The sequence below is a fragment of the Phocoena sinus genome, chromosome 1 (genome assembly GCF_008692025.1).
Source record: "Phocoena sinus isolate mPhoSin1 chromosome 1, mPhoSin1.pri, whole genome shotgun sequence".
In the NCBI taxonomy this organism is placed as follows: domain Eukaryota; kingdom Metazoa; phylum Chordata; class Mammalia; order Artiodactyla; family Phocoenidae; genus Phocoena; species Phocoena sinus.
Genome location: NC_045763.1, coordinates 136,254,048 through 136,268,872, shown reverse-complemented (window position 1 = coordinate 136,268,872; position 14,825 = coordinate 136,254,048). Strand labels below are relative to the sequence as shown.

The 14,825-nt window shown below is 34.7% G+C and overlaps 1 protein-coding gene across 6 annotated transcripts in view; it reads right to left on the bottom strand.

The window, feature by feature from the left end:
- Window positions 1–14,825, bottom strand: part of CEP350 (centrosomal protein 350) — a 140,275-nt gene that overhangs the window by 23,268 nt on the left and 102,182 nt on the right. For all 6 annotated transcript variants that reach the window (XM_032631815.1, XM_032631831.1, XM_032631809.1 and 3 more), the window contains 5 exons: window positions 13,697–13,841; window positions 9,038–9,198; window positions 6,057–6,193; window positions 2,998–3,080; window positions 8–2,010 (listed from right to left, as the gene is read on the bottom strand). In XM_032631815.1, the coding sequence (XP_032487706.1) occupies window positions 8–2,010; window positions 2,998–3,080; window positions 6,057–6,193; window positions 9,038–9,198; window positions 13,697–13,841 (2,529 nt within the window). The remainder of the gene's footprint in view (window positions 1–7; window positions 2,011–2,997; window positions 3,081–6,056; window positions 6,194–9,037; window positions 9,199–13,696; window positions 13,842–14,825) is intronic.

Sequence of the window (14,825 nt, the reverse complement as noted above, 5' to 3'; positions counted from 1 at the left end):
TACTTACAGGTCTAGGACACATATCTGGTGAGGAAATCTCTTCTTTCTCATCTTCCAATTCAGACCTTAAGAAGCAACCTGGAACACTTGGTGACTGTTCCTCAAGATTCTGGGATAGGCCTTGGGGTGGCACTTTCTTTTGATTATCAACAAGAAGCTCTTGATTGCTAAGCTGGATTTTCTCATTCCTAGCTTTTTTGATTTGTTGTAGTTGATTGACTGTGTCCTTCACAAAGACTTTTAGTAAACTATCTGTCAGTAAGCTGACTGTTTCTAGTTGTTCCTTTGACTTTTTTTCCTCACTTGGTGGTGACCTCAGCTGGGCTTCCAATTGGTTCTTTTCTCTTGCTAAAAGGTCCAGAAGTGGGGTAGAAAGCTTTTCTGAAACTTCTGGATATAGGTTCTCTTCCTTTTCAGTAAACTGCTGTTGCTTCCTTAATTCTTCAGAAAAAGTATTATCTAAAGTATCGCCTTCTACAGCAGTGGAAACCTTTTCCGTGGCACCAGAAACAAGGTCTTTGTTTTCCTTTGAAGAAATCAGTGAATCCACTGAATTCTGCTGGTGAATATGGGCTTCAAGTACTCCAGAAATGTCCTGTATATTGTCTGTTTCTATTTTAAGGCTTCTGTCAACTGAGGCTTCTGTGTCATGCATACTAGGTTGAGATTCCTTGTAAAAACACTCAATCGCATCCTTTTCTCTGTCAAACTTGGGACCCTCTGTATCTTTTTGTTCTTGATTATAGTATTGATATTGTTCATCTGAATAAGAGTCTTCATCTTCATTTATGTCTACATAGTCATCAAAGTTTTCTGAAATGTGAGATATTTTTTGAGGAGGAGCAAAAATCCCATGCTTCTCTTTGCACACAAAGTATACAATGCCATCATATGTTCCACTGTTATTTCCTTCAGGTTTATCCAACTCCACTCCAGCCCAAAATCCTTTAGCAAAACTAGTCACACCTTTGAATCGAAGAGTTCCTGGCTGAACATTGCCAATCAACACCCTATCACCGATGTGGAAATCAAGTAACTCATCTGCAAGAGAAGCTGAAGCTAAGGAAGGGGATTCAGTAAGTCTCTGTTCATGCTCTACATCACTGCGCTCCTTACTTTTCATAAGCTCAGTGGGGGACTTGAGTTCTAATAGCCTTTCAGAATGGACATTGCTATGAATAGAAAGGCTTTTCTCACTGAGGCACTCACTGATTTCATCATCACTACCAAAGCTAGTGGCTCTACTTCTAGAGATCCTTGTTGCCTGTGACTTCTCTCTGCAAGACTGAGAGTCTTTCCTGAGTGACAACAAAGATGTCACCTCAAAGTCATCTTTGTACAATTCAGCTGAAATGTCTTTCTTGAAAGAAGATACTTCAAAATCTTCAGAGTATGATATCTCTTTACATGCAAAAAGATGTTCTGACCAAGATGAGTCTCTGCCTTTTATATTCTTTTGTATGTTAGTGTCTTTTTCTGATTGGATGTTTGCACTATGACCCATATCTTGATCTGGCTGTCTCTCTTTTGACTCTTTTTTATGAAGATTTTCAATGGCTAATCTAACTAAGTCTTTCTGAACCTTTATAGAATCTAAAGAAAGATCTTTCCTTGAAAGAATTTCAGATGAATCTCCCTGTTCCAGGTCTAGTTTCAGGAAGACATCAGGCTTCCTAGGTTGTTTAGAATAGGCATCTTCAATTGCACTCTCCTCCAATTTTGCATATTCTACTTCGTGTATTTCTGATTTTTGACTAGATTCTTTTTCAACCTTGGCATCTGACACATCAAGAATTCTATTAGAGGCAGTTAATTCTTTGAGAAGAGGTAATGAAGGGACATTTTCTAGAGAATCTCCAGAGTCTGCTCTGGTTCTCCTTGATGATCTGAGAATTGGAGAAGAAGTCTGAAAGTGCTCTTCTGTTCGACTGTCCAATTCAATCATTCTCTTTGCATATGCAGATAAAGACCTTTCTGACACTGATCTCTCAGAACCTGCCAATGCAGCATCTTAAAGGGAAAAAAAAGATCATATCAAAATTATCTAATTCAATTTCTGGAACCAAAGTTTAAATAAAAGCTAAATATTGGTGAGAAAAAGCTCTGGTCAATAAATAGGACCTGTTTTACAGGTTACAGTATAAGGTAAGTTTTTCCTTTAAGAGAATACACTGTACCAACAATAAACAGAACATTTAAAAAATGACTGAAAATTTAAAGTTTGGTAAAATTTTTTAAGTGTTGTCAACTTACAAAGTAAAGAAAAATGGATCAAAGTTTATGGAAATGTTAATTCTCGAATCATGCAAAAACAGAATTGTATGATGGATATTACATATATTCTTTGAAAACAAAAGCAATGAAGGAAGGACAAATGCAGGGACTTCAACTAACCTCTTGAATGTAAAAAAGGAAAAAAAATCAATTATTTCTGTAACTATAGCACTTTAAGAGCTAAAATTGCAAAATAAGAAGAAAATAAGGTTTGATGAACTAACAAACCACGAATTAAAAGTTTTAAATTCAAATCTCTGTTTTGTCATTGTTATTAGGCAGGCTTTTTCATGTCTCAGTTTTATTTCCTCATTGAATTACACTTTATTTTCAATAGTTCTTATCTTTCTTTGGATTAAATTGAAAAAAAATGTATGTAACTACTTACACTGAGAAATAGCATAGGCTGAAAATATATATAATCAGATACAAAATCTGATTAAGGGAGAATTTAGATACTGACGATATACTCAGCCATTTTGGATTAATGTCTTTATGCCTCAGTTTTCATCAGGTATTGGGACAATAAAGACTGATTCACATAACTTAGGCATAACCAACAAATCACTTTAAAATATAAAAGTAACTTAAAATATTAAAAAATCTATTATCTTTAAGAAATTCACTTTTTAACCAAAAAGCTGTAGAGGTGGAATTTTGTAGGCACTTGTATAATCTTTAGTCTATGTAGATACTATGTGATTATTTTTTCTAGTTACATACCAACATGTTCAGCAATAGACTCCAGGGATCCTCTGGAACGTTCTGACTCTGTCAGTGATTTCCAATTCTTTGCTGTTTCAGATCTAAAGTAGAAAAATTAATAAACAGAAATAAACGTATTGCTGATACTGTAATAACTGGTAACAAAAAGCAGTCAATTCTTAGACAACTGCTTCTTTTTTCTTCTTCGCAGAAGTATTCCAACCTTTGCCACTTCCACCAAGTCTATTTGTGGCCTTCATCACACTCAGTAGATGATCTTGCCTCTTTTAATGAGAGAAACACCTCTTTTAATGAGAGAAACAGAGGCCATCAGCATGACCCTTCTTATCTTCATCCTTTTTACCTACAAATTTATCTATATTCACAGCCATCCCAACTGTCTTTCCTCCTGTCTGCAAGGAAGAAAAAGGTGTATCTCTCACACTTGTTCAAACTTCTTTCTGCCCCAAATCCCATACACTTCCACAGCCTCATTGATGGTACTCTTCAACTGTCCATTCTTTTTCCTACAATCTTTAGTCCTTCAATCTGGTGACTTTTTCTCCCTCAGCTTATATGTATGCCTCAAGTCTCAAAAAAATCCCACTCCCCCGATCTTTTTTTTTCCTTGTTTTTTAAAGCTTTTATTTTATATTGGACTATAGTTGACTTACAATGTTGTGTTAGTTTCAGGTATACAGCAAAGTGATTCAGTTATACATATATCTATTCTTTTTAAAATTCTTTTCCCATTTAGGTTGTTAAAGAATACTGAGCAGACTTTTCCCCCTCAATTCTTTATTCCTCCACCTGGTGCTACTGTCCTCTTTCATGCTTTAAGTTGACATTCACCATCTTCATTTTCTTGCTTTCTTTTTATTTGCTAAGTTATAATATTGGGCTTCTACTCCTACTTCTTTATAACCCCCCGAAATGTTGCTATTTTATCATATTTAGTACTTGGCTCCCTTTTATTCTCTCTGAATTTGCATAACTTTTTCACCCAAATGTTCACCCAAATGTTGTTATATTTATAGCTTCAACCACCATCTATATGTTGATCACCCCAAATTAAAAAGCTAACATCTTTCCTGAATAATTCCACTTAGATGAACTACAGGTACCTCAAAATTAACATTTTAAAACCAAAATCATAAGACTCCCACCGAAGAACACCTAATTTTCCATTTAGGTTAGTGGAACTTTGACCCAACAAACTACTATTTAAGAGAAACACGGGAGTCATCCAGCTTTTTCCTGCTTCCCTATCTAGCACTTTAATTTGTAAAGTATACTTCTTAAAAATTCCTAAAATCGATCTCCTATTCTCTATTCTTATTACAGTGGATTATCTGAGGGCTGGCTTAGACTACTGTTATCCCTGCTTCTAAACTTACCCCTTTCTATCTTTCCTTCATATTGTAGTCAGAAAGATTTCTCTAAACAGAAATCTGATTCTACCATTCTCGTTAATAAAACTATAAAACCATTCAATGGATTGTAGAAATTAAAATAAAACTTATGTATAATGTAATATAAAGGAAAAATGTATAAGTAACAAAATTACACACAAAATCTAAGCATAAAAAATCCTAGATGGGGCTTCCCTGGTGGTGCAGTAGTTGAGAGTTCGCCTGCTGATGCAGGGGACATGGGTTCATGCCCCAGTCTGGGAAGATCCCACATGCCGCGGAGCGGCTAGGCCCGTGAGCCATGGCCGCTGAGCCTGCGCATCTGGAGCCTGTGCTCCGCAATGGGAGAGGCCACAAAAGTGAGAGGTCCGCGTAATGCAAAAAAAAAAAAAAAAAATCCTAGATGGAAATATATCTAATTGTTGACATTTGTTGTTTTGGGATAGTTAGGTATGATACGATTTAAACTTTTTTCTTTTTACCACTTCCCTCAATATTCTAGTAGCAATAATAATAACAACTAATACATAGTGCTAATTGTGTGCTAGGCCCTGTTCTAAGTTAAGTCTTTTAACTCTCATAACAAGTTTATTACTCAGGTGTTGGTACAGGGATCTAAATCCCTATTACAAAATTGAAACACAGACAGGTTAAATAACTTGCCCCAAGTTAAAAAGCTAGCTGGTACTGGAGTCAGGATTCAAACCCAGGTAATGCTAAATTAATTGTAATGAGCCTCTATAACATTTCTAAAATATTTCTTAAAAATATCCTAAAATATGCTTTAAAAAAATGTTTAACAGCATCACATCTTCTAAAAAAGTAAATTAGAAACTAAGAATGCGTGAGTACAAGGTTATCACAGTTTGTTTTTTATTTTTCCAGTCTCTTCTCCTAACTCCAGCTACATCCTATGATTTTCAGCTTCCATGATATGCCAAGCTCTCTGTTGCTTCTGGTCACTCATGAGTGCCCTTCTCTCTGAAATATCCCCTATTTCTCAGTCCCACTTACTTATATAACCTCTACTCACTCAAAATTTAGTTTAAATATTACTACTCGACTTTCTTATATACCATATTATATATTCTAATAGTGTTACTTTGTATCTTCTGTATTTGTATTCACTGATTGCATAATATTCTATCCCTGGAAAGAACCATCATTTACTGGGCTATTCACCAGTTTTGGACATAAAGGCTGCTTCCAGTGTTTATGTTATGAACAAAAAAGATGTTATGATAAACATATTCATGTAAATAGATATTTTTGATAGCCCATATTTTCTCAAGCTAGATTTTCAGAAGTGGAATTACTGAGTCAAAAGTTACAGATTGTTTTTGACTTTTGAAACATTGCCAAATTGTTTTCCAAAACAACTATACCAACTTACAATGCTATAATAGCAATGCCGGAGAGTACTATTTTTACAGCTCCCATCAGATTTCAGGATTCAAAATATATTTTAAAATTTGTATCTTATTATAAATTTTATTTGTGATTATATCATAAATAACAAATTTACTTTAGTGAAACTGAAAATACAAACCAATATTTTCACTTCTACAATTTCACAGTTACCTAAAAGATAGCTTCTACTCAAAACCTTTCCTTATTCCTTTCTCAAACAAGGCAGAATATAGGTTAGTTATCAAAAATTTCTACCTGTGTAGTGGAAGGGGCTTGATCTTGGGTTTTTCAGAAGCTGAGGAGAGCGTTTTAATCTGAGGCTTGGCTGTTGGTGATGTTTCCAAATCTTGGCTAAGCTCGGCTTCAGTTTTCTTAATGAATTCATCATATGACTAAGTTTAGAAAAATCAAAGGAGTCACTACACAGAATTTTTTAAACTATCTTAAATTATAAAATAGTATATTTTATGGTAAAATATTCAAACCGTAAAAAAGATATAAAATTCTTTCTCCCTGCATCAGTATTATTTCCCAGAGTTCTAAAATCAGTTACTTATATAGCCTTCTTGAAATAGTCTATGTATAAGCAAGCTGTATAATTGCAATACTAATATCAATTAGGAAATGACAGTCTCAGTCTACAGAAGTTTATTTAATACTTTTGAAGAAGTAGTTCAGGCCGTGCCACATTAAAAAACTTCTTTAGCTAATTATATAATTATTCTTTAAAGGATGCCTTAATACGTTCCTGGTATTTTTAAGAAGTTTAGCCTTTACACTAAGTTTCAATGGCAGTAAGCTTCTTAAGGGGTGAGCACTTCAGGAATACAAATTTCAAGGAGAGAGAAGGGAGTGGTTGGGAGTATGATAATATAGAATTGCAAAAATATTTCTTAGTCATTAGCCATTCTGTAAACAAAACTTCACTAATTTATAATTCTAACTTGAATGAAATCTAAGGGAAGCCCTCCTTCTATTAGAAAAACCTCCTCAGTTTTCTAGGCTAAAATTAATCCCTACTTTTACTTCTCTCACATTTAAGACTACAGCTGTTTTGCTCAACACGATATGTCCAGTACCTATTCACAGTGTCTGGCTCAAAGAAGGCTGAGTGAATGAGCAAATGGATGTTTGTCAACTGCTGCAGTTCCCTAAAACTTAGGCTAAAATCACTATTTTTATAACTATCACCGTCTATGTTACCTTCCTCTGAACTGTCAATGTTTTGATAAACATTGGTATTAAACATATACTACAGCTAGATGATTTGGCTAGCTAGGTATACATAAGGACAATGGTTTCTCAGATCTGAAAGCTATACTTATATGAGTGTCATTCATTTATTAAATATGTGATCAAATAAAATCCAAAAGGTTTTTTTCATACGAACTGCTATGTATTATATATTTCTCTATCATATACTATAATTGTAAAATCTAAATACAGAACTTTCTTTTGCCTTTATTTAAACCGTTTAATAGAATGTTGAATGAGATGGATCTTTTGTATCCTTCTCTAGATATCCTTCCGGGTGACATACCTATTAATGAACTTTTTGGGCAATGCCATTCAATCTAACAGTATTTCATTTAGCTTTCAATGGCTCCACATGACCTATAGCAGTACTTTTAAATCCTGGGCCCCACCCTAGACCAATTAAATCAAAATCTCTGGAAGTGAGCCTGGATATTTGTATTTTTCAAAAAATCTCCTCAGTTAATTCTAATGTATAGTCAGGTTGAACACTACAGACCTATATAGGATGAAGTCCAAACTTATCAGTCTGGTTTCTAAGGCCCTGAACATGATCTTTATTTTTAAATTTTGTTCCTCACTACTTTCCAACATGAACTTCTCAGCATGGCCACTGAATCTTAACCACTTTTTCTTACTTCTAAACATATGTGCAAGTTACAATTCCCATTCCCATCTCTGTATTGTGTACCTGTGTAAACGTCTATCTTCTCCAGATCTGTTAGCAGGTCTATTTTCTATGTGGAAGATAATGTAGTGTAACAGCAGGGGCACAGAATTTGGAATTCGAGCTAGATTAAAATCCTAGTTTTAACACATGTGAGCTGTGTGTCTCTGGATATCATTAATCTCACTAAAACTTAGTTTCCTCATCTGTAAAAGAGGGATAGTAATATCTACACCTTGTTACTTTGAGGATAAAATGAAAAATACGTGTAAAGTAATTAGCTGAGTTTCCAGCACATAAATATGCACCTGATTAATTAATGTAGGAGGACACATGTTTGGTGTTACCACACAAGGATGATTAAAAGAACAGAAATTCTGGCTAAGCATAACAAAGAGCTTTCTAACACTTAGAGCACCTCGAGTCCAACCGATGAAACCAACTGCCTTGAAAATCTGAAATTTGCTATTACTGGAAGTGTCTGGAGAGAAGCTGAATGATCAGGTCAGGCCATGAGAAGGGATTCTTATGATGAGCAGGAAGTTCAGACTGGTTCTATAACAAATGTGGTGTTTAGGAACACTAGGCTGGCAGAATGCATGTAAGCTATAGGGAAGCGACCAGAGGCAGGGACATTTAAGAGGCTATGTAGACAACAGAGGCAAGAGGACATAAGGGCCCCAAATAGCTTGATGGCAGTAGGAATGGAAAGGGACAAGCAAGAAGATTTATGAAAAAAGTATCAATGGGATCTGGTGACTGAATGGATGGGAGAAAACAGAATGAGGAAGACATAAAAACTAGGTTTCCAGACTGGGGTAGGATCAGGGAAGGTTGCTAGAGTTAAGGAAAGTCAAGTTTAGAGTTATTATTTAGAAGCCATTCAAACAGTACAAAGAGTCGTACTAATAAGTCGTGTGGCATGAAACACCACTCCGCTTTAAAAAAAAAAAAAAGGCAGTAACAGTTCCAATAGCTCGGATTATTTATCTAATGGTTCTTTGCTTTAGAGGACACGGATATCAATTTTTCTTTCATAGGCCTAATCTTTCTTCTTTAGAAAAAAACTTATTTTAATACTTTTACTATTTACTTTAATACCTGATATTGTAATATTTAACATTTTAATTTAATATTTAATTTAATCTTTCAAGCAAGAGTTTGTTCAGATTTCTTTTTAAAGTTAGGTTAAAATGTGGTACAAAATTAATATTGAAAAATTCTAATCCATTACTTTATTAACAACACTAAAAACATTTCAGGGTTCACATTTACATTAGCCTTGAAATTAAACCCCTTTCTTCTTATTTCTAACCTCCAATTGTTTGATTAGACTGGCTTCTTGGGCTTTCAGTCTTTCCTTTTGCCTTTTTTTCTGTTCCTTCTTCAGTTGGTCCACAACTGATTTTCTTTTCCGCAGCTCATCCTTCAGGGCTCTGATCCTACCTTCAATGTCACTCTGGTCAGATGTAGTTTCTAGAAGAGATACAGAATCTTTTTATTTAGCTTAAAAATAAAGTTAACTCAGTAACTATTAATAAAAAGCACCAATGTAAAGTCAATCTAACATTTAAAATTTGAGCTTCAGAAAAAAATTATTAGTGATTTGCATCCTTTCTTTTCCCCTAAATCTCTATGGGGAGGGTGGGTGTCTTCCTATCTGTTTTCACTTTCTAATTGCACTATTTGAAACTGCAAATAAATCTCAAGGTACCCTGTTCTTGATAAGATAAGCAGCTGGAAGTTGAAAAACTTTTGGTTAGTGAACTTTGGACATTCTGCAAGGATTTAGTTCCTGGTGACAAGACAGCCATATTTAACTGTACTTCCTCTTGGTTATTAATAGTAGTTTGATAGTTTTTAAGTCATATTAAAATCAAAGTGGAATTTTAACAGTTTAAATTGATTGTGAGTCATCAGCTGATGTCTTAACATCACATAGAAGGAGAGAGAAAAATTATAAAGAAATATACTCTGCGGTAAGCTTTCTTTGGAAGTTCTTAAAATATTTAAAATAACTGAAATGAAACTAGTTAAATCTTATTTTCTTCCCAATAATTCAGACACATATATACACATAAAGTAGATGTCCAGTCATAGCAAAATAATGAAAAAGACATTTCATTGTAAGTGTCATGCATATCTCATAAAAATAAGTATCATTTAAAAACACTGTTTATTTCACTACACATGGAAATTATATAGAAAAAAAAAAAGACTGTTCCTCACACCTCCTCCCTGAATCACACAATGGTGTCATTTAATGAGTGAGACATTTAATAGTCTTATAAGAGAAATACTATTGTATACAAATCTGAAGACTCAGATGTACATTACAACATTATATCATAAACAATCAGGTTTTTTCAAGCACTTCAGATTAAACTGCATAGAACTAGTCACAGAATTTATTTTAAAAAGATAATAGTCTTTTTTTGCAATGTGATCTAAATATCTGGATTACAAATAATGACATCTAAGTTCCTGCCACTTTTATGTCCTGACTTAAGGTATACTAGGAAGTTATATCCATCTTATACCAGTAGTGGCATCAGACTGAGCCCTTAGCATGGGCAAAGTTTACTACCTAGTGATCAACACTCATAAAATGAAGTAACAATAAAGGCCATTTTCAACTCAGGATCTATTACTAGTAATCGGTAAGGTGTCTGACACTTACCAATTTCTAGAATTGATGTGAAAATTAAATAAGGTATATAAAGCATGTAGCACAGTACCTGGACTACTATTACAGCTCAGTAAATGGTGGTAGTATTAGCACACATAAAACATTTTTATGTAGCCATATTTTATGTAACATATTTTTTGGTTTAAAACTAAAAAAGGTTGTAGAGATGAGATATCAACTGAATATCCTGCTCATGCTTTCTTTTAATTTCTGAAGAAAATAATCAATTGGTTTCAGGGGTAAAAGACTCTGAACCTTAGCGGTAAGCTTTACAGTGATTTAACTGATGATTCTAGTACAATAATTGGGGGTAGGACTGCAGGCTGGGCAAAAAATTATAATCTTTCTAAAATGAAGTATAAACCCATATCTTTGCATCTTCTACAGCTGTGTATTCTTTTAACTGTGTATTCTTTATGTGCTTCCAAAACTTGAGATGTTACTTTGATAAAATTTTATAGGAGACTACTACACTCCCACAGACTTAGTTTCAACTCTGCCCCCAAAAAGTTTATTTTAAATGAATATATTTTAAAAATTGGATGTCAACAGTGATTTTTTAAAATAAAAATATCTTTATCATCTATGATTGTGAAGATTTAATAGCAGATGATGAGAAACTTCAAGTTTTAGATGAAAGACCTTGGGAAATGTTTTTATTTTTAAGTACTAAAGAAACGAAAATCCTACAAATGAAGGGTAGAGATTAAGTAAAAGTCTATGAGAGTGAATGGGAATACATTTTATATATGCCCAATCTAGTATTACAACAGTGTTTATCATCAGTAACGTCTAAGAGAATCTCTATACTTTTTTTTTTTTAATCCAAGCGACTTTCTAGATGAATGCATTGTCTTTATGAAATTCTCTCCTACAGGGTTTTTTGGAAGGTGAGGGGACAGGGGAAGTGGCAGGTAAATGATACTTCAGTTTGTTGAAATACATCAAGACAGAATAAGCAGATGGAGACAGAATAACTCAATCAAAAATTAAGTTCGGGGGCTTCCCTGGTGGTGCAGTGGTTGAGAGTCCGCCTGCCAATGCAGGGGACATGGGTTCGTGCCCCAGTCCGGGAAGATCCCACATGCCCCGGAGTGGCTGGGCCTGTGAGCCATGGCCGCTGAGCCTGCGCGTCCGGAGCCTGTGCTCCTCAACGGGAGAGGCCACAACAGTGAGAGGCCCGTGTACCGCAAAAAAAAGAAGAAAAAAAAATTAAGTTTGATTATCTGACACATGCTGACTGTATTAATTTGGTTGATAACAAACAACTCCACCACTTAAGTGAGAAAGGTATTATATAACTCCACTACATTAAAATTTACCACTTCCATAAATACTGCATATAAATGATGTCATCATGAATAGGTAGATGGCATTATAGGTGAAAAATCTCAGAGCTGTTTTTCTAAAGCTGTTCTTGATTAAATATGTTTTACCAATAAAACAGTATCTTATAAATATTATCATTAATCCTTGTTGCATAACTCATGCAAGGCTGGTTAAGATATTATTTTCCATTGCTACAGATAGAAAAGATTATCTAATATGGGAAGGAAACTTAAAGAGAGTCATCAGTATGTAATAGAGCCATGATGAGAATCCATATTTCCAAGTATCAAGTTTATGTCCAGTGACATATTATTCTACTGGCAGTAACTTTTCACCAGAGTACATGAAAGCAAATATATAAAAATGCTAATCACTTGCAACAGATAAGTATGACAGACAGGGACTTCCCTGGTGGTCCAGTGGTAAAGAATCTGCCTTGCAATGCAGGGAACGTGGGTTCAATCCCTGGTCAGGGAACTAAGATCCCACACACCGCGGGGCAACTAAGCTGTGTGCCACAACTACTGAGCTCATGCGCCTCAACTAGAGCCCGCATGCTGCCAACTACAGAGCCTACACGCTCTGGAACCCGTGCACCACAACTAGAGAAGAGAAAACCTGCATGCCACAACTAGAGAGAAATCTGCACACCACAACTAGAGAGAAGCCCACGCACCGCAATGAAGATACCCCATGTCTCAACAAAGATCCCGCGTGCCGCAACTAAGACCTGACACACCTCAAAATAAATAAACAATAAATAAATCTTTAAAAAAACAATTTAAATATGACAGACAACATTCTTCAACTTTAATTACTGGCTTGATCCAGTAATTCCATTTCTAAGAATTTATTCCTACTGAAATATTCAACAGGGATCTATATAAATGAAGATGTTCATTACAGCATTATTTGAAATATTGAAAAATTTGAGAAAACCTACACGACTATCACTAGGGAAATGGTTAAATAAATTATGGTATACCTACCCTTTGAAATATTATGCAGTTATTCAAGGAATAAAGGAGATCTATAAATATGGGCATGCGGAAAAAATCCACGATTTATTACTGCTTAAAACATTGAAAACAAAGGGGGTACAGAATAGAATCAAAGATCAAAAAATGAATAGTATTTTTCACTTTTCCTTTACTGAATGTCTACTCTCAAAAGAAAACTGAAAATCAAAAGACATACACTCAACATGGTATTAATCTTCCTCAGAATCCTACATAAACCAAGTATTGTCTGTCTGGATATGCCTCCCACGATCAATGCCTTGAATCAAGTCTTCTAGAGTAAAGGCTGTTTATTCTTTCGTAATCTATATGCCACAGAGATTTACAGTATGATAGAGGTTATGGGAAAACAGATAATGCTCTCCACTGCCATGTGCAGTCTCTTCTCTACTTTTCCTCCCTTTAGTCTTATGCTACCCTGCTCTACCACCTCCTATTTCTCCTCACTGTCATCATTAAATCATTCAAGAAACATTTAATAAATACCTACTATGTGCAATGCAAAGTACCTGCTAGGGCCTGGTGCTACAACTGTTAAAACATAGGACTTTCCTTTGCAGAAGTCTATATTCTAGTAGGGGAAACTTGCTGTGTAAAGTTTGATTACAATTTATGTGTTGCCTGGTACAACAAGTTGAAGAGCAGAGCACTATGGGAACACATAAGCAGTGCCTGACACACACCAAAAATTCAAAGAATGTGTGATGAATAAATGACTATTAACATCCAAGAATATAACAATTTATCATATTGGTGTAATTAGGGACATAATTATCAATGAAAAGCAAAGAATTATGCGATTTAGTCTTGGCAAGAAAAAAGTCTTTACAAATGAAACAAAGAATAACATTTTACCAGCCATACAGTTAGACAAAGCTTATTAAAGAGGAATTCAAATATAGTGCAAAGAAAACTAACTCCTCCTTGTTAGTCTTACCTGACTGTGTCATAGATAATGACTCATCTGACCAACTATAACAGTGTTGATGGGACTTGATGGGTAGACGACATTGTCCTCCAGTTCTATGACTTCCTTTGCTAGACTCCTGCTTTGACACAGATGTGCAGCTTTTAGGAGGTGACTGTTCAAACAGAAAATCAAATGGGAACCGTTTTGTGATACAGTTGTAAAATTCTATTTAAAATTCAAGATACGAACCAGTTGAAGATAATATTTACAAAGAGTTTTAAATAACTTTATGAAATAAAAAGTGAAAAAAGTTTGCAAAATATACTAAGGATAAGATCTTGACTTTTTTAAAGGTAGAGAAAAAAGTTATAAAAAAAGCATGCTTTTAAAAAATGTTTATAATAAATTATGAGTGGCTACTGAATCAGTGATACTTACCCCCTTATTCGTTTTAACTTTAAAAATACTAAATATGGGGGTGCAGCTATCTCTTCGACATAGTAATTTCACTTCCTTCAGATATATATCCAGAACTGAATTTGCTGGATCATACGGTAGGTCTTCATCAACAGATGAATGGATAAAGAAAATATGACATACACACACACACAAACACACACACATGCACACACACAAATACTATTCAGCCATTAAAAAACCCAAACAAACCAGAAATCCTGTCATCTGAGACAACACGGATGGATCTTGAGGGCACTGTACTAAGTGAAATAAGTCAGAGAGAGAAAGACAAATACTATATGATCTCACTTACATGTGGAATCTAAACAAACCCAAACTCATAGAAAAAGAGATCAGACTTGTGGTCACCAGAGGTGGGGGTGGAGAGGTGGGGGAACTGGGTGAAGCTGGTCGAAAAGTATAAGCTTCCAGTTATAAGACATATAGGTACTGGGGATGTAATGTACAACATGATGACTATAGTTAACACTGCTATATGGTATATTTGAAAGGTGCTAAAAGAGGAGATCCTAAAAGTTCTCATCACAAGGAAAAAAACTTTTTGTAACTATATGAGGTGATGGATATTAACTAAACTTATTGTGGTAATCATTTCACAATATATATATATGTCAAGTTATTATGCTGTACACCTTTAACTCACACAGTGCTGTGTGTCAACTGCATGTCAATAAAA